The sequence below is a fragment of the Cupressus sempervirens genome, chromosome 2 (assembly GCF_028749045.1).
Source record: "Cupressus sempervirens isolate cs-2001-9-10 chromosome 2, ASM2874904v1, whole genome shotgun sequence".
NCBI lineage: Eukaryota > Viridiplantae > Streptophyta > Pinopsida > Cupressales > Cupressaceae > Cupressus > Cupressus sempervirens.
The window spans coordinates 641,849,036-641,868,936 of record NC_143119.1 but is presented as its reverse complement, the minus strand read 5'-3'; the positions used below and the strand labels follow the sequence as shown (position 1 = coordinate 641,868,936).

The window sequence follows — 19,901 nt, the reverse complement described above, 5'->3', positions numbered from 1 at the left end:
TTATGTTTCTTTTTAATGCTCACTATTGTATCTTATTGTATATCTGTAAATATTAGAGTGTTTCTAATATTTAGGTGTAGTCTAGAATAAAATGTTTCTATTCTATTCGAATCTCCTCTTTGTATATATAGATCATTTGATCTTTGATTAACAAGTCAATTGTTTTGCGATTTACGTTTGTAACAGTCGCATCCCCTTATATTCATATCATTTTTATGTACAAGGAAATGATGTGCAAGCTAGGAGTCGCGGGCTCTTCTCATATTGAATCCATTGTTTGAACATTGAAGAAACAAAGTGGATGATGCTTTCCTTGTATGAGATTAAGTGTTGCATTGAAAAAAAAAAAAGAAAAAAAAAGAAAAAGAAAAAGAAAAAAATGTATATATAAAATAAATAAATACCTGCAGTGAACGTGTAAAGAGGATCTTTTGTTCAATTGGACAAGAATAATATCAACGCAGCTGAGATGGGAACTATGTGATCCGGTTTAATAATGTTTGCCAATAGGGATGACAATGATCACGCATACATACAATGGGATCACTGTCAGATTACAAGCTCACTCCAAAAGCAAATTGGAAGAAATATTCCAACTCTTAAAACAAAATATGAGTATGTGAGCTAAAAATACTAAATAGACATATTCTGGTTACAAGATGGTTAGAGAATTATCATCATGATGAAGTTGATTGAAAGAAAGACTCTATCCCGACTTTAAGACAAATCAAGTGCTCAACCTGAGATACACTTATGAAGTTATTGATACATGAATTTAGAGAGATTTCTTATAGGCGAAACAGTACCTCAAGAACCTTTAATAAGCATAACATATCTCAGAGACTATAATATAAGAATTCTGATTAACTATCACTTATGGTATTACTTGGATCAGAAATGAGATCTCAAATGGATAAATATATGAAGAATAGAAACATCAACCCTTATATAGTACATCTCTATACTAAATATAATCCTTTTTTGATTCAAATTATAGAGTCAAGTAAGAGGAAAAAGAGGGAGATTGAGAGGGAGACTGACACACACACAAGGATCATCCTGAGAAGACTGGATATGAATATAATTCATCTACAAGTGGAAGTGTTCTAGACTATTTTATGGTTCAAATTAATAGTAATGAAGTATGTGGAAATTCTACATTGTGGGGGGGTGAATGATTACCTTAACCAATGTTTCATTCCCCATTGGAGGCATTTTCTTGTTTGATGTATATGGACCTTCATTGGAGCAACTTGTATCAAGAACATTAATGTGCAGATAAGTATTCATTATCTTTGATTATTATATTTACTTTCTTATTACTTATTATTCTACACATACTATAAGAGTTATTGCCTTGATCTTTTCCTGTGTATGTGAAGTTGGTCTTGCAGGAAAAGTAGAATGACACGTTAGGTAGCTTATGACAGTAACTTAAAAGTTGTGATTAGGCTGGATAAAGTGAGAAAATATCTTTGATGATTGAGATTATGAGAGTCTTCTACATTAAGAGGGAGTATGACACTTCTTCGAAGGCAACGCAAGAGCTTAGAAGATTGATACTCAGAGGGAGTCTAGAAATATATGTGGGTGACTGCATGATGTTGATGGGCCTACTCCTACGTATAACATGAGGAAGTGATGACTTATCACCAGGAAATCAGAAAATTGATATCAGATTCAAGTTGAGTTCAACAGGCATCCTTGGGTAAAGAGAGTTTTTGAGGAAGTAATTAGAGGACCTGACTCCCAGGATTGATGTTCAGAGGGAGAAATTTTGAGATGCAATCCTTTGTGGATAATATCTTCTCTATGAGGAGAAGTTCTAAGTTAAATTCTTTATAATACGCTCTCTATGGGAGAGAAGTATGAGGTGAAAATCCTTTGTTCCACCCTCTAGTAGCAGCTATGGTGGGTCCACCCTTTGACTTGGTTCATGTTGGATATCATGTGAGTTATTATATGATGTTGTTGTAATTATGTCATGAAAGATGATGATCTTTTATTGATGTATATATTTAGAGGGGAGTTATTGAAAGGTGACGATCTTATCAATAATTGGACCTGGTATCATAACAAACTACATTAAGTTGTTGTCTCGATGTGCCGGAAGTTATGATAACAAATATAAGGTAACTATTGTAAGGTGACGACCTTATCAATAGATGACCAACCTTTCAATACCAAAAAGTATTGAAGGTTATTGGTGTCAATGTTATAGGCCAGATTTTGTCGGACATATTGATATCCATCATGATTATAGGCCGGATCTTGTCGAACATCATGAAAATTATTGGTGTCTTTGTTATAGGCCGGATTTTGCCGGACACATTGATATCCATTATGATTATAGGCCATATCTTGCCGAACATCATGAAAATTATTGGCATCATGGTTATTAGACCGGATTTTGCCGGACACAATGAAAATTGTTATGGTTCTTCGAGCCGGATATTGCCGGACACCATAACTTAAATCTATTATAGACCACACTTAAAGTGGCATTCAAACTTATATTGCAGTTATAGTAATTGCTTAATTTCCCTCCTTGCTAAAAGGAAAAGTGTTGAGAAATTTAGTCTCATTATGAATTGTAGCAAATTCCATATATAATATATGTGTGTTGATGGATTTATGTTGATATCCTTAACAATGCCATTCCAAGAATATCATATTGAGATGATATCTCTTCATATACTCAAGAACATAATATGTTCTGCATCAATCCTTCCTAAGTAAGAGGGAGTGTTAAGTTTGTAATTACAGTCAGATTGATATGATCATGAGTTTCATTATTAATGATAATATAAATATTTCTTTATATATATATATAATAATGTATATATTATACATATGGTTAGTTATATTATTTTATACTAACTAATGATGTTTAAACCTTGGAGACATGTCTCTTCAAAAGACATGTCTCCTTCTCTCATACTTATATGAGATCCAAATCTGCATTTGAAACATATCTATAACAATGGCAATATTATTACATTTGCAGACACGATCCATGTTACTTAACAAAGTGGATATTTAAAATCAAGCACATTGTTGACAGTAGCATTGAAAAATATAAAGCTAGATTCGTAGCCAGGGGATTCTCTCAAAAAGAGGGAATTGATTATGAAGAAACCTTTGCTCCTGTTGCCAGATACACCTCTGTAAGAGCAATCCTATCTATTGCAGCATCGAAGGGATGGAACGTACATCAAATGGATGTAAAAACAACATTTTAAATGGAAAAATTATAGAATAGGTGTATTTGGAGCAACCCGAAGGATTTGAAACTCATAACCCTAAAGTCTTTGTTTGTAGGTTCAAGAAAGCTCTCTATGGGCTTAAACAGGTTCTAAGGGCTTGGTATAAAAGAATTGATAAGTATCTCACCAGGTTAGGATTCTCAAAGAATGAAGCTGATCCAAATCTCTATAATTAAAAGGATAAAGATGATATGATAATATTGATACTATATGTTGACGATTTACTAATAATATGTGATGGTCACTTTATAGATTAATGCAAGAAAGATCTAATTAGAGAATTTGAAGTGAAAGATTTTAGGACTCCTTCATTACTTCCTAGGACTGGAAATATGGCAAAATTCTAACAGTATCATACTTAATCAAGGAACGTATACATTAGACATTTTGAAGAGATTTGGAATGTGGAATTGCAGGCCTGTGTCTTCTCCAATGGAGACTAATTTACATAAACTTAAGGAAGCAACAACATAATCACCTTCCATAGATTCTACTCTTTACAGACAAATGATTGGGTTTCTTATGTACTTGGTAAATACAAGACCTAATATTTACTATGCTGTTAATGCCTTAAGTCCGTTTATGTGTGAGCCAAAAGAGATTCACCTAGTTGTAGTCAAACACATCATGAGATACTTACAGGGCACTCTTAATCTTGGGCCCAAATATGAGAAAGTTGACTTTGACTTACATGGTTACACAGACTTAGATTGCGCTGGAAGTGTTACTGATAGGAAAAACACTTCAAGATGCTGTTTCAGTTTAGGTTTAAGAATGATATCTTGGATATGCAGAAAGCAGGCATCAGTAGCACAGAGTTCCACAAAAGCTGAATACATTGCCGCAACAATGGCCTCTTGGGAAGCAGTTTGGCTTAGGAAATTACTTGTGGGATTATTTGGTCAATTCATGAATCCTACTATTATTCATTGTGATAATTAGAGTTTTGTCAAGCTTTATGTGAATCCAGTTTGCCATGACAGGTCCAAGCATATTGAAATTCCTTACCATTATGTAAGAGATATGGTAGATAGGAATATTGTAAAATTAGAATACATTTGCACTGCAGATCAAACAACAGATATTCTTACCAAACCTCTCTCTCTCATGAAGATAGACCACTTCAGGAAAAAACTTGGTATGGTTGAATTGTAATACATTTTGTATTATTTAATTATTAATAATTTTGAATTAAAATTATTATTCTTAGGCTATTAACTATTATGGGCTTCACCATTTGTATTCATTATTTAAGAGGTGATGATTTCTGAGATAATGAACACTTGTATAAAAGAGATTTATGAGAGATGACGATCTCTTAGAGAATGTGCCGAACAGTAGAGAACTGCTGTCAGACTTAGATGAGTTCAAGATCATGTTGTGATGTAGACATTTCTATGTTTGTGAGTCACAACTTGGATAAAGGAAGAATTGAATCATTCTTCGGATTTTATCTTGTGTTTTGGTAGATCTTAACTCAGGATCATGTTGTGATATAGGACTATCGGTACCTATGAGTCACAACTTGGATAAAAGAAGAATTCAATCATTCTCTAGATTTTATCTAGTATATTGCATTCCATGCAATACTGTTATCACAAGTATAAGTGATAAGTCATATCACAGGTATAGTAATATGACATAGTATAATGTGTTCTATGATGTCACATGCTTAGAAGATTCAGATAGATATAGAGTATCAATCTATGCTTATTCATCTTAATTGATGATGCTAGATATGTTACCTCTCAGTATGAATATCAAGTTAAAGAGGGAGTGTTAATTCTGTAACTTCGATCTCATGCTGACCTGATTTTACATATCGTACTGATCATGTAATGCATGTAGATCCTCATTTGGATTCGTCTCTTTAATATGTCTTAGATTGTTAACCTTATTGGTGACCTTACTAGGAGCATTTATTAATGTTTCTTCGTATGATTGTTGTTAGTATATTTACTAACAAATTATGTTAACTAGGAGACGCCGATCTTGGAGTATAATAACTAAGTTATATATAAGGGCCGACCTAGGAAGAGACATGTCCTTTCTAAGGACATGCCTCTTGGGTGCATTATAAATATAAGGTTAGAATGAGGTTAGTGAACACACAATACAAAATAAAGTCTGCTTCTCTAAATTTCTGCCTTATACAAATTATTGTAGAGTAAGAACATTTCGAGAATTGAGATTATACCATTGAAGACACTTCATATAAGTCTGATATGGAAAATCATCTTTAGCAAGCAACTAAGAAGGTATTATTTCAATTAATAGTAGTATTTGTAGAAACTTTACATGCGATGTTGCTTCCTAGCTTGGCATGTATCACAAATTCCAAGTTGTTGAGTCTGAATATCTGGAAATCCAAGAACAAGCTCATTTTGAGCAAGCTATGAGAGATAAGGCACATTTAAGTGCCCATATCGCTTATGCCAAAGTGTGCTAACAGAAGACTGCTGAGCAGGCAAAGCTAAGTCTCGAGAATCACCAGAATCAGTAAGTCTGAAAGGACCATGATCCTCAAGACCCATTGCAACAGTAGATTGAGTCGCCCGATCAGTGATGGTGCATTGATGTGAACTGAAGGTGACATCCAAGTGTGTAGAATGTCGCAGTAACTGATTGACTGAGAGTAGATTTAGCTCCATCCTTGGAACATAGTACACATCGAGGAAATAAGATTCCTCCTAGCAGATTGAACTTGAATGTTGCCTTTGCCGACAACAATGTACAATTCCCCGCCACCAAAAATAACAGAATTTGTGTAAAGCTGGTAATCAGTGAACGTGTCTCTACAGTGGGTGAAGTGACGAGAGGCACCTGAATCAATGTACCAGGCATATGACTTGACATGATTTGCAAGTCTTTTAGCCATGAAGGCGTAAAAGGCAGATTCCATTTGCTTTGTGTGCTTTGCAATGTTCGCTTTGGGCTACAAACTTGATTGCTTAGATTGTGTGGCTAAGTGTCTTCGACATTCTTGTGGCAGTTTTTGCATTGAATATTCTTCTTTCAGGAACCATCTGATGGTGGAGCAGAAGACTTCTGTTGAGATGGCTGCTAAAACTTGCCTTATCCTTTTGAAAGGATTTCACAACAAAGGCTTGCTCTGTGTAGGTGGAACTGGAGTTGCTACGGAACTGTTGTTTCCACTAATCTTGCTGAAGCAGCAGTGTGCAGAGATCAGTGAACTTCAAATCAACACTAGAAGTTATGATGTTGAGAGTCTCGATAAAATGCTCATAGGACTTTGGTAAACTCCGAAGAGTACTAACCACATTGCCCTCTTCCCCCATCTTGTGATCGATGGCAAGCAACTGATCACGGATTTCTTGAATCCGATTTAGGTGTGCCTGGAGCGAGGTTCGCTCATCCATAACAATAGAAAACAAAGTGTTCTTCAAAAACAAAGCTTTGCTTTTGTTAGAAGTCTCATGAAGACCTTTGAGATGTGTCTAAATCTCGACAGGGGTCTTGCCGAATGGAATATGAGAGAGCTGATCATTAGCCACAAATAACTTGAGAAGCATCATTGCCTCCCTATTATTTAGATTCCATGTATCTTGATCAGGACCAAGAGTAGTCGGACGGTTCATAACACCCAGAACAAGTTGATCGATGTTCCGATATTCAAAAATTGTGATCTGTTACTTCCAAGTGCCATAATTTCGACCATTGAATTTGGAGTTGTGCTTGAGTAGAATGTTTGCCAGAGATGCCATGGCACGTTTTTCAATGAAAAAATGTGAAAATCTGTTAAGGCATGTTCTTCGAGGCAAAAAAAGGAAGACCCACAAAATTTGGAGAGTGAGCCAGAAGAGAGCTCGAAAAACATAGAAAGAATCTGTTGTTGATTTCTGGACCGACTGGCTCAAAAATTGAGTCACCTAGAATAAACAGACGACAACCCAGTTTAGCTCAAGAAAAACACACTAAGAATATGAAATCAAAAAATTTTCTAAGCTCAAAATTTAGGGTTTCGAAGAAAACCCTTGTTGGCAACAATGGAGGCAAAAAATTGTAGAAAAAAGACAATTTCAGACAAAAAAAAGGCCGATTTCTCCTACAAAGATTGGTTTCTTGCCAAAACGTCATAGTTTATGAAGAAATCGACACCAAAAAGTGGTGTTATAAGCACATTTTTGAAGAAAAATGTGGTTGTAAAAAACGTCTTTAAAAACACAAGAGGTTGCTTTAGATCATGACCATGGAAAAACGACAGCCTTTGCTATGTATAAGTGTGATTTGTTCTTCGAAAACAAAACCAGACAAACCCTAGTTCGAAGCAAATATTCCGGACGAATAATGTTGAAAATAGCTTCTGATAATTTTGGAAAGGAAAATATTATTTTTAAAAATTTAAAAAACCCTTGCTTTGATACTAACTTAAAAAGTAATTGGTAAAATACTTGCTTGATATCAACAAAGACCGAGAGGTCTATATATACAAAAGAATAAAATGATGTTTCCTTAGGAAACAATTGTAAAGAATAGAAGCATTCTATTCTAGCTGAATGAAAGCTAAAAAAGCTACAGCTAATTAAATTTAACTAGATATTTACAATAGATTACCATCAACTAATAATAGACGATTATCTATTATCGTAATACTTGAGATATCTAAGAACTGTCTTCAATAGGTTTATCCTACTTTTGAATCAAGTACGCTTTGTAATCCTTTCCTCAGGCTTTTACTAATTTTGGTATCCAAAATTCTGTCAATTCCTTGTGTCTTATTCTTAGGATAATCAGATTTTCCAGATGTCTCTTCATTAGATTCATAATATCCAAAGATGTTTGAAATATTGAACATAGGTGAAATATTCATATTCTCAGGCAATTCAACTTCAAAAGCATTACCACTATCATGTTTCTTCAAGATTTTAAAAGGCCCAAATTTCTTTATCTTGAGCTTACTGTATGTCCCAATTGGAAATTTGTTCTTCAAATGTACCATCACCACATCTCCAACTTCAAAAGTCTTATGTTGTCTCTTCTTATTTGCTTTGCCTTTATATCTTTGATTATTGTCATGTAGATTATTCTTTACTTGTTCATGCAAATTCTTCATGAAGTCCACAAATTCTTTTGCTTCAGCACTATTCTTCTCTTTAGTATCCAATTTCCTCAACTCAGTAGTTCTTCTAGGACTCATGCCATTTACAATCTCAAAAGGAGTCTTCTTAGTACTTATGTTCACTGAATTATTATATGCAAACTCCGCTTGTGCCAAAACCATATCCCAATTAGAAGGCTTATCTCCAACCAAATATTTCAAAAGGTTACCCAAACTTCTGTTCAAAACTTAAGTTTGTTTGTCAGTCTAAGGATGAAATGTAGAACTAAACTTAAGCTCAATATTCAATTTCTTCCAAAGTGTTTTCCCAAAATAACTAGTAAACTTAGTAGCTCTGTTTGAAAAAATAGTCTTAGATAATCCATGTATCCATGTAATCTCACAATCTCTTTGGAAAATAAATTTGCTATATGTACTACATCTGATTTCCTTTTACAAGGTATGAAATGTGCCATTTTAGAAAATCTACCAACAGCTACAAAGATAGAACCATTACCTCTTTGAGTTCTAGGTAATCCCATAACAAAATCCATATTGATATCTTCTCAAGGTTTACAAGGAACATGCAAAGGTGTATACAAACCATTATTCCGACTAGTGCCTTTAGCTACTTGACAAATTCTGCAACTTCTTAACGTTTTTTGAACATCTTTATATAATTGTGGCCAAAAGTATATTTCTGCAATCAACTTTATTGTTTTATCAAATCCCAAAATGTCTTGCAAGTCCTCCACTATGTTCTCCTTCAATAATATTATCTCGCATAGATCCTCTTGGTATTACAAAATTGGATTCCTTTAAACAACATATCTTCCTGAATGAAATGATCAACACATTATCTTGCTCATCTGTCATATGATTTTTACAAACTTTCCAAGGTTTTGCAAATTAGGGTTAGTCTCATACAAGTTCTTCAAATCTTCAAATCTAAGCACTTCAATGCTCATCTCTGTCAACAAGCTTCTTCTACTCAATGCATCTGCTATCTTATTTAATTGTCCATTCTTATGTTTCAACACAAAAGAAATTTTTTGTATGTATTCAACCCACTTCATATGTCTTTGATTCAACTTATTCTAAATTCTCAAATACTGTAAAGCTTTATGATCAGTGTACAACACAAATTCTCTAGGCATCGAATAATGTCTCCATTTCTTCTAAGCTTGAATAATTGCATAAATGTTTTGATCATAGACTGAATATTTTCTCTTACCATCATTCAATTCCTCACTATAGAAAGCTATAGGTTTACCTTGTTGACTGAAATTAACTTCAATGACATTACCACTAGCATCACAGTCAATTGGAAAAACTTTGTTAAAGTCAGGTAAAGCAAGCATAGGTAATTCTGCAACCTTTTTCTTAAATGTTCCAAAGCTCTTATTTGCTCCATGTGTACATTTGAATTCCTTTTTGTCACCTCTCATTGTCTTTGTCATCACATTACATATTGAACTGAAATTTCTGATAAAGTTTCTATAGAAACTTGCCAAGCCATGAAATGATCTAACTTCTCCCACATTCTCAGGTGTAGGCCAATCTAGAAGAGCATTTACCTTTTCAGGATCCATCTTCAATCCATCAACAGAAATTAGAAAACCAAGGTACACAATCTCCTACATAAAAGAACGTTCCTTCATATTTATCATCAACTTTTCTTCCTTCAGCCTTTGCAACATTTGTTTGATATGCATTAAGTGTTCTTCTCTAGTCTTACTAAAACTCAGTATGTCATCAAAGTATACAATCACAAATTTACCCAAAAATTTCTTGAAGACCTCATTCATCAATCTCATAAAAGTACTAGGTGCATTAGTTAAACCAAAAGGCATAATCAACTACTCACACAAATCTTCATTAGTCTTAAAAGCAGTTGTCCATTTATCCCTTTCTCTGATCCAAATTTGATGATGGCCACTTTTCAAATCAGTGTTTACTTTTCAAAGCAATCTTTGTAAAATACTTTGCTCCACTCAATCTATCAATGATGTCATCCATACTAGGCAAAGGAAACCTATATTTTATTCTTATTTTGTTTATAGTTCTAGAATTAATACACATTCTCTATTCTCCATTCTTCTTAGGTGCTAATACAACAGGTATTGCACAAGGACTCAAACTTTTTTTGATCAATCCCTTCTCAAGCAATTCTTGCACTTGTCTATTCAATTCTTCATTGTTTGCAGGTGTCAATCTATGTGGTGCTTTATTAGGCACACTAGCTCTAGGTATCAAATTTATACAATGACTTATACTTCTCACATGGAAAATCCATTAGGTACATTATTAGAAATAATGTCTTGAAATTTAGTCAACAAAGATCTAACCTCAGGTACATACTCAAGTTCATTTTGTTTCTCAGTCTTCTTAGGGATCAAAGCAAAGCAAACATTTCGCTTCTTATATCTTTCACAAACCGATTTCCTTGAACCAAGCAGACTCTTAGAGTAGTACAATGATTTTCCTCAGGTTTCTCAATCAAAGGCAACAATACATGTCTTTTCCCACTAGCCCAAATAGTATACTGATTCAATCTACCATCATGTAAAGCTTGTCTATCATACTGCCAAGGTCTTCCCAAAAGAATATGACAACAATCCATAGGCATGATATCACACAAGACTTCAACTAAGTAATTTCCAATCTTGAATCACAAGGCATTGTTCACTTACCAGTAACTTATGTTCATTCTTGATCCAAGCAATGTGATAAGGGTTAGGATGTCTCAATCTCTGCAACCTCAACTTAGATACCAACTACTTAGATGCCAAATTATTAGAACAGGCACTGTCAATGATTACTTTGCAACACTTCCCTTCAATCTTACATCCGGTCTTGAAAAGACTTTTCCTCAAAACAGGTTCTCCATCCAATTATTCATTCTACAAGGTTCTTCTAACCATCTGATTTTCTCCTTTCTCAAGTTTATTAGGTGCATCAACTACTTCTTCTTGAATAAAAGCATTTCTGCTAGTACTTCTTGTCTTCTTACCAGAAAATGTATATGCAAAAGCTCTATGTCCTTAACCACATTTAAAACAAGTACCTTTAAACCAAGACCTATCTACTCTCTTGCTAATACTATTATTCCTAGAGTAGCCAGTATAATTACCTCTAGTGTAGTTACCTCTTCCTTTACTTCCATTATCTTCTTTCCATTCAGATTTGCCTTTATCATTAGGTGCACTATCAGATCTAGTACTTTCCAATAAGATCTTACTCTACTTCGCTGAAATTTTCCACCTCTTGTTCTTTGTCCATGTTCTTGTTTCTTCACCAATTTTTTCTTCAACTTTCAAGACATACAAATATGCTTCCTCAACACTTTCCATTTTTACAAAACTGATTTCATCTTGTATAGAAGTTCTCAAACCATTGTAGTAACTTCTTCAACATCATCATCATCATGTCCAAATCTAATATCTAACTTATAGAATTCTCAAGTATAATCTTTCACAGTCATGTCCTTTTCTCTCAAATTTTGCATTCTTCTCAACAAATTAACTTGATAATCTGCAGGAAGGAATTTCTTTTTCAACTTACTAACCATTTTAATCAAAGTCTTGATCTTTTGTTTTCCTCTTCTTTGTCTATTAGTTTTCAAGTGTTCCCACCAAAGAGATGCACGTCCTTTCAACTTTGTAGCTGCTATCCTCACCTGCTTATTGGCAAAAAAAAGGTAAATCATAAAAGGATACATTACAGCTTTTGACATCCTCGACACTGTTGTGGTGAGGTAACCTCCAGTTCAATAACATTTCGCCTATAACCATTGTTTGAACTACTTAATGCATCTTAAACAGTCTTTGGAGAAGACTTTTAAAAACCAGGAAAGCATATATCACAAAATTTAGAAACTCAACTTTTGAATAGATTCAAAACATAAGTTGCGCTCTTTGAATTTGCCTTTCTTTTTCAGTGTGAGCAGCAGTCAAAAGGAAACTAAATCCTTGGAGACATGTTCATATCATAAAGGAAATATGATATTCAGTAAATATAAATATATTTTTTCTGCATTCTCCCTCCTTATCCTGCAATTTTACATGCATTTTCTACCTCTGTGCTAGCTTGAACAATTTCTTGTATTTTATAGTTTGTTCTTGTTAGAAATTTGTTCAGCGCTCCCCTCGGGATTTGTGACAAGGGCTTAATCACCTCCTGTGTGCTATAAGTTGAGTGGTTGTATTGGGCATTGATAGATCGGTCTTTTGGTGCAACGACAATCCCACAATAACAAGTGGTATCAGAGCTTGGTCACAGGTTTGAATCCTTCGAACATCGAGTAACTTTGAGTGGGAGATTGTGAGAAATTTGTTTAGCGTTCCCCTTAGGATTTGAGAGAAGGGCTTAACCGCCTCCTGTGTATTATAAGTTGAGTGGTTGTATCGGGCATTGAGAGATTGGTCTTTTGGTGCAACGACAATCCCACTCTAATAGTTCGATTATGGTAGACAAAGACTTTGCTTTATAGACAAAATTGGTCTCTTGAAATGTGTTTTCTCTAAGTGTGCCATCAATAGCTTCTAAGTAGTATGGTTCTACAGGACAAGAGATTATTATGTTCAATAAAGAAAATTTCCTACTATTTGTCCATCCATCCATTCATGATGTTTGTGCATTGCTTCTTTCCATGGTTTGTTTTCAACTCTTGCAAGAGGCATTCCAAATTTGAACTTGTTTTGTGCAAGTGTAATGTGGGTTTTTTCATAATTTTGAGATTTGTCAGTTTAGGAACCTCATTTATGGCACATACTATTGCACAGAAAACAGTAAAAGAGAGTGTGTCACAAGAAAAAGCTTGCACAATTTAGGAACCTCATTGACAACACATACAGTTGACAATGGGATTATGTATGGGAATTGGGATAAGTATGGTGGTTTGATAGTTTCTTTTTTAGCCTAACATACCATTGCTTGTTTATAAAAACACTTGGTTATAGGTAAGCAATGGGAGCTCTAGTTTTATGAATTTCGAACTAAATTAGAACATCAAAACTAAAAAGAAAATGCTCTCAATTGAAAATTCTTTTAAAGCAAGATCGTCAATGATGATACATGAATGTGGATTCACGTTTGAAACTGATGACAATGAGCATGCATGGAGGTTGGTTGAGTGGAGATAAAAAAGTTATTTTTTCTTCCCCTTTTTTTGTCTTTTTAGCAACATATTAAGGTGTAGGATAGCCAGTTTATAATTTATTTATTAGGTTTAACTTTTTGTTTTTGTTGGCTTTCTTGATGCTTGAATGCCAGTTAGTTTTTGAAATCGCATGCAATAAACATGCATGAATGTTGGTTGAGTGAAGATTGAAAGTAAGTTTTTATTTTTCTCCTTTTTTCTCTTTAGTGACATATTGAGGTTTAGGATAGTTTTATAATTCATTTATGAGGTTCAACCTTTTCTTTTCAATGTCTTCATTGACTTCAATAAAAAATTGCACGAGTGACTCTGGTAAAGTCAGTGCACAGCTGGTCTGGCAGATCTACAGGAAAATAAATTAGATTCTTCCAGTTCACAATATGGCTTGGAACTGGTAATAGGTTTGGACTGGGTCCGGGTACAATAAAAGAGGAATTTATTAAAATAGGAAAGAGTCCAGCACATTAAAAGGGATGCTGTGGAATTGTGTAATTTGGCTTGTGCACATTCATATTTGGCAAACCAAATTCTACCATAGAGAGAAGAAGACTATGAAACATTGTCACAATGACTTGTGTTATTTAAATTCCTCTCATGTGAAGGGAAGCTTTACGACCTAACCAAGTTTTCTTTGAATGACAGTAGCTGCCCCGAAGTGTTTAATTGTATAGATTGCATTCTTGGTGCCCTTTGTTCTGGCTTCTTATATTGTCATGTATGTCTCTTTTGGGTGCTGTAGAACACTGATACACCTAATATAATTTTACAAATTATAAAATAATATTTTAATAACAAAATTAACAAAACTTAGGAGTATTGGAAAATCTAATAATTGATTAATTGCTTGTCATATTGAAAAGATTGATAGACAGAACTTTAAAAGATAAATTAAAAAAATTAATTCATTGTAAATTAGTAACTAGTTTTGGTTAGAAGACATGAAAATTATAAATTTTAAAAATTGAAAATTAAAATATCATAAAATAAAAAATAGATATTGCTCTTTCAGGTTAACCGTTAAGTTGAAAATTGGAGTTCCTAACAATGAAATCCTAAATTTAGGCTGTCAGGCTATACTTCCCTTTGTAAGTTTGAAGTTGAGGAGAATATTTTAAACCAAGTTAGAAGTGGATTAATTATCTTAATTTTGACTCACGTTCAATCTTTTACTGTGCAAGGAAAATTAAAAAAGTTAAAAACATGAGTTTGTCTCTGCAGCCTTCTTTTATCTGAAGTTCAAATATTTAAACAATAGAAGTATAAAAGTAAAACCTTCATGCAGCAGGTGCTGCAAACAGGATAGGTAGGATAAAAACATATCAGGTAACTGCAGATGCGCAGAAAGTAGTAGAGAGATATGGTAGACCCCTATGCCTGTGTAGAACTAACATTTTTGAGATCAAATCTTTTTTTTGTGGTATTTTTATCTCATGACACCCACATGCTTAATGACAATAAATGTTAAGACATGACCAAAACTTAAGACCTGCAAACATTTCTCTCCCATGCTGCTGGTTTGAGCAAAGCCTTATATGCCTAGCCACAAAACTTCAGACACCAATTGTGGAGCCATTGACCTCAAAGTTAATCAGGACTTGTTAAGCTCAAACTCAAGTTGTGGAGTTTTTTTCTGAAAGTTGAGTATCAGTCATAGCAGTAGCATTGGAAATAGGAGCAGAACACATGATTTGATTTTCTCTTCACCTTTTCCCTGTTTCGAAGTTAAAAATGTTATCTTGTTGGGTGTTTTAATCTGAACTTGGTGCAGTTGGGGTGTGTTACATCTACACATCTGTGTACCTGGTGCAGGTGGTGCTCCACAGTGGCCCATTTTCGGGTTGGGTATGCTCACTTGGACAATCTTGACCAGTTATCTCAGGCTTTTTTCATGAGGCAGTGGAAAAATTAGCCAATGTTTATTGATGTTTGGTGTCATCCTCACATGTCTTTGAGGGAGTGACTCATTACAGATTCAGGAGGGTGAGTATTTGTGGTCAGAGTATGAAATTCTGGGGAAGTATGTTTTGGTGTTTTCAAGCTTAGTGAAGTAGTTATGTACGTGTTAAATGTCTTTAATTCTTCTTAAATAATAATGTCATAAGATTTCTGGGCATTTATTACTATGGTAAATTAATGAATGTGTTATTAAACAAAGATAAAAATGATCTATATGTACAAGTATACACAAGACTGTTTCTATAACAAACAAAGAGAGAGAAGTAGAAATATTCCGAAGAGAGAAAGAGAGTTTCCATAACAAATAGAAGGAGTTTATGGAAACATTACAAAAATAGTGACCATTAGAAAAAGACGAAAGGGAGTAAATAGAAACTATCTAATATCGTAATACCCTCTCCATTAATGGTCAGTCTATCATCAAAAAACAGAAATTTGCATGTCCTCGAAAAGCGTAAATAGCAGCCTCGGGTTGATCAAAGAGGTCTGCATGTTCTACAATGTTGGCCTGTGGCTGAGACCCTCCCTGCTAACGTTGGTGAGAAGCAATGTGAGTCTTGCATTCTTGGATCACATGACCAAATTTGTGGCAATAGTTTCACTGGATTTGCTTCTTCTTGGAGCAATTTTGAGACTGAGCAGATGACTGAGATTGTCATTGTTCTCTGTTTCCAGGTGTTGTAGTTCCTTTTATTGAATTGCTGATTGCCTTCCTGCATAAGATTGGTGAGAAATCCCATTGCACGCTTTTCAGTGAAAAAGTGTGAAAATACTGAGGTGGCACAAACTTAGAGGCAGATTGACAGAAGACCCAAAAAATTTAAAGAGACTTGAAAAAGAGTTCAAAAAACTCAAATAGAATGTGCTGTTAGATTTTGATTCTGCTGGCTTGAAAATCGAGACACAAAAATGATGCACCTAGAAAAAAGCGAGACTAACCTAGTTGAGATTTGCAAAAACCAATCAAGAATCTGCAAAAAGTTTTAAAAAAACGACATGAAAAAAGAGAGTTTCAGAAGAAAGCCTAAACATTTTTTAAGAACAAAAAAAATGGCAGATTTGACTGTAAAAGTGGTGGGAAACGGAACTATTTTGGCCGGAAATCAATGACAAAGGGTTGTAAAAACCCTAGACACCACCCTTTGCTGAAGATGTGCAGAAAAAACAGGTTGAAAATGCCCCCCAAAAAAGGACACAATATTGTAAAAAAATGGGCTCACAAAAAAAAAGTCAAATGTAGGCCAAAAACGCCAAAAAGTCAGTCGTTTTCCAGAGGAAGCTGGTTGTGCAGGCAAGGGAAAGGCAAATGACGCACGAGCTGCAGAAGAAAAGCCGGATAGAGAAAAAAAAATCAAAAATTCTAGACAGATTTTAGAAAATATCCATACAAACAAAATTTTTAAACACACCTAGGCAAAAGATGTTAAAAATCTTGAGTCAAAAATTTCATGAAGAAATTAAAGATTTTCAAAACCTATTTTGAAAAATAACTCTAAAAATTTTAATAATGAAATTACTACTTTTTGAAAAAAATAGCTCTGATACCATATATTGGTAAAATAATGAATGTGGTATTAAACAAAGAGAAAATATGATCTATATATACCAGTATACACAAGAATGTTTCTATAACGAACAAAGAGAGATAAATAGAAACATTCTGAAGAGAGAAAGGGAAAGTTTTTATAACAAATAGAAGGAGTTTATGGAAACATTACAAAAAGAGTGACCATTAGAAAAAGCCGGAAGAGAAGTGACCATTAGAAAAAGCCGGAAGAGAGGCTAAATAGAAACTATCTAATATCGTAATATTAATGAGACATGGTCACATCCATCTATAGAATGCTGGGGTGAGTTGGAGTGATTTTTTGATCTAGTATTTGGTTCATTGCAAATATTATATCATATATTGGTTTCAAGGAGGTGCTAGTTTGGATTTATTCATGGTATGGTTACAATTTGTTGATGTTTTGGTGTTGTTTCCAACTCTACTGATAGTAGAATGCTATATACTCTATAACAGATCAGATTATTTTGCTGCAACTTATCCTTCAGAGGCTGCTGGTCCTAGTTCTTCATCTGTTACCCAGTTGGATTTGTCTTTGATTTTTTCAACTGGAGGGGGCAGTTCACTTACTAGTAATGATGTGCTTGAAGAAGCCATGGGTTCTGCTAGTGGTGGTGATGATGATAATGAACATGAAAGATGCCTGGACCAGGGGGAAGATCTTGAAGTTAGAATGGACCTTACAGATGATTTGCTACATATGGTATGCTTGTATTTCTTTGCACCAACACTTGTGGAAATTTATTGGAGATTTTATAGTGAGAATTTGAAGATCTTTTCATCTAAGGTTTTCAGTTTGCTGTCTAATGAGTTAATTATTTGCAGGTATTTTCTTTCCTTGACCATTCAAATTTGTGTAAAGCAGCTATGGTTTGTAAGCAGTGGTGGGCTGCTAGCACCCATGAGGACTTCTGGAAATCTTTGAATTTTGAGAACCGCAAAATTACCATAGAACAAGGTAGAAATCTGCCTGCCTTAGTTGTATTGAAACACATGAATCTAGCTTGATGATATGAAAATTTTCTTTGAGACAGTTGCTCAAATGTGTCGAAGGTACTCAAAGGCTGTGAAGCTAAATGTTAGGGGCACTCCCTTTTTGGATGAACTTTTATGTGAAGCAATGTACTCTCTTAGGTAAGCATTGCCAACTCATTGAGCTTGTCTGTGAATTTTTTCTTTTCTATTATAAATATTTTCATGCCTGGTATATTATTATGTCCATGTTGTTTTCTGCTCTATTACACATTAGTATGTTTCTTATGATACTGAAATAACTGGCGTCCAGGAATCTTGAAGTACTTGTCTTAGGTCGAGGGGCTTTAAGTGAGCGTTTTTTCACCGGGTTAGTTGATTTCCCTGTATTACATCAATTGAGCATTTCTGACGCAATATTAGGAAATGGTTCTCAAGATATTCAAGTTCAACACGAATCATTGAGACATCTTCAGATGATCAGGTGTCGTGTAATTCGGATTTGTATCAGGTAAGGTGTACATTTTGTTTATCTTTATGTAGCGTTGAATTAGAAAAGTTTGATTTGGAATAGCATTTGATTCAGTGAGATTTAATATACTATATTATGAATTTTGAAATAACCCGCAGGTGTCCACAGTTGGAAACTTTGTCCCTTAAGCGCTCAAGCATGATATCTGCAATATTGTCTTGTCCTCAACTCCGCGAGCTTGATGTGTCTTCTTGCCACAAGCTTTCAGATGCAGGGGTTCGTATTGCGGCAACTTCCTGCCCGCTGTTAACATCTTTAGAAATGTCAAACTGTTCGTATGTCACTGATGAAACACTCAGGGAAATCGCAGCTGCTTGCTCAAATCTTCATATTCTGGATGCATCTTACTGCCCAAATATTTCTCTTGAGGTTATTAACTTTTTTTTTATAAATCACTAATATATATTTGAGGTTTTTGAATGGTAAATCCCTTCATTTTCTATGTCAAACAGATCTTTTTTATACCAGCATGTTTAAAAAACACAATTTGCTAGGTGTTTTACACTCAGTGTTTTCAAATTAAATTTAAACTTCAGATTAGATATCATATTGTACTCTTGACCACAAATTTGAGATTTGTGTTTGTGTTATTTATTTTCAGGATGCTGTAGATGCTTTTAGAATGTTCTTTAATTATGTCTCTTCTGGTCTATTGACTGCTGCATTATATATTATTTTTATTGTGTATTAAGCACATACCTATCCAGTGCAATTAATGGCATTTGGTCATCTGTAGATATTCTTCTCATTATTTATCTAATCAAAGAAGTGTTGTGTATGGTTTTGAAGGCCGTTCGAATGCCAATGTTAACTGATATGAAACTCCACAACTGTGAAGGAATCAATGCTTCATCAATGGGTTCCTTATCACACTGTTTTATGCTTGAGGTAGAGTTAAGTTTCCTTTTTATTGTATTATTTAGCCATTCTGATGAAGCATATATTCTGTAATGACCAGAGTTTTGTGAATCTCATGCAGGCACTTCAACTTGACTTTTGTTGGTTGCTAACATCAGTCACTTTAGATTTGCCCCGCCTTCAAACAATAAGTCTCGTCCATTGCCGAAAGTATGTTTTAATTTTTTAATCTTACTGTGGAATGCTTATACTGTTTAGTAATAACAACATGCTGAAGGTTCCAATGTAGGACTCACATTTTTTTTAATACAGATTTGTAGAGCTAAACTTGCGTTCTCCTGTTCTGTCATCAATCAATGTTTCAAACTGTCCTATACTTAACCGCATTGACATCACATCAAGTGCACTTCAGGTAGTTTTGAGAATGTCTTCTGAGTTTCATGTACTTACACTTTTACATGCAGTTTGTAATTTGTAATTTTAGTATAGGTTCTTTTTTCTTCTTGCCCTATTATGCTATAATAATAAAC

The 19,901-nt window shown here is 34.3% G+C and overlaps 1 protein-coding gene across 1 annotated transcript in view; it reads left to right on the top strand.

Moving 5' to 3' along the window:
* The window catches only part of LOC149575007 (F-box/LRR-repeat protein 15-like), a 95,886-nt gene that overhangs the window by 22,629 nt on the left and 53,356 nt on the right, over positions 1–19,901 (top strand). Inside the window, exons 2-9 of the mRNA XM_089814855.1 lie at positions 17,466–17,712; positions 17,835–17,967; positions 18,044–18,143; positions 18,295–18,492; positions 18,612–18,882; positions 19,303–19,401; positions 19,493–19,581; positions 19,684–19,783. Of these exons, the coding sequence (XP_089670981.1) occupies positions 17,466–17,712; positions 17,835–17,967; positions 18,044–18,143; positions 18,295–18,492; positions 18,612–18,882; positions 19,303–19,401; positions 19,493–19,581; positions 19,684–19,783 (1,237 nt within the window). The remainder of the gene's footprint in view (positions 1–17,465; positions 17,713–17,834; positions 17,968–18,043; positions 18,144–18,294; positions 18,493–18,611; positions 18,883–19,302; positions 19,402–19,492; positions 19,582–19,683; positions 19,784–19,901) is intronic.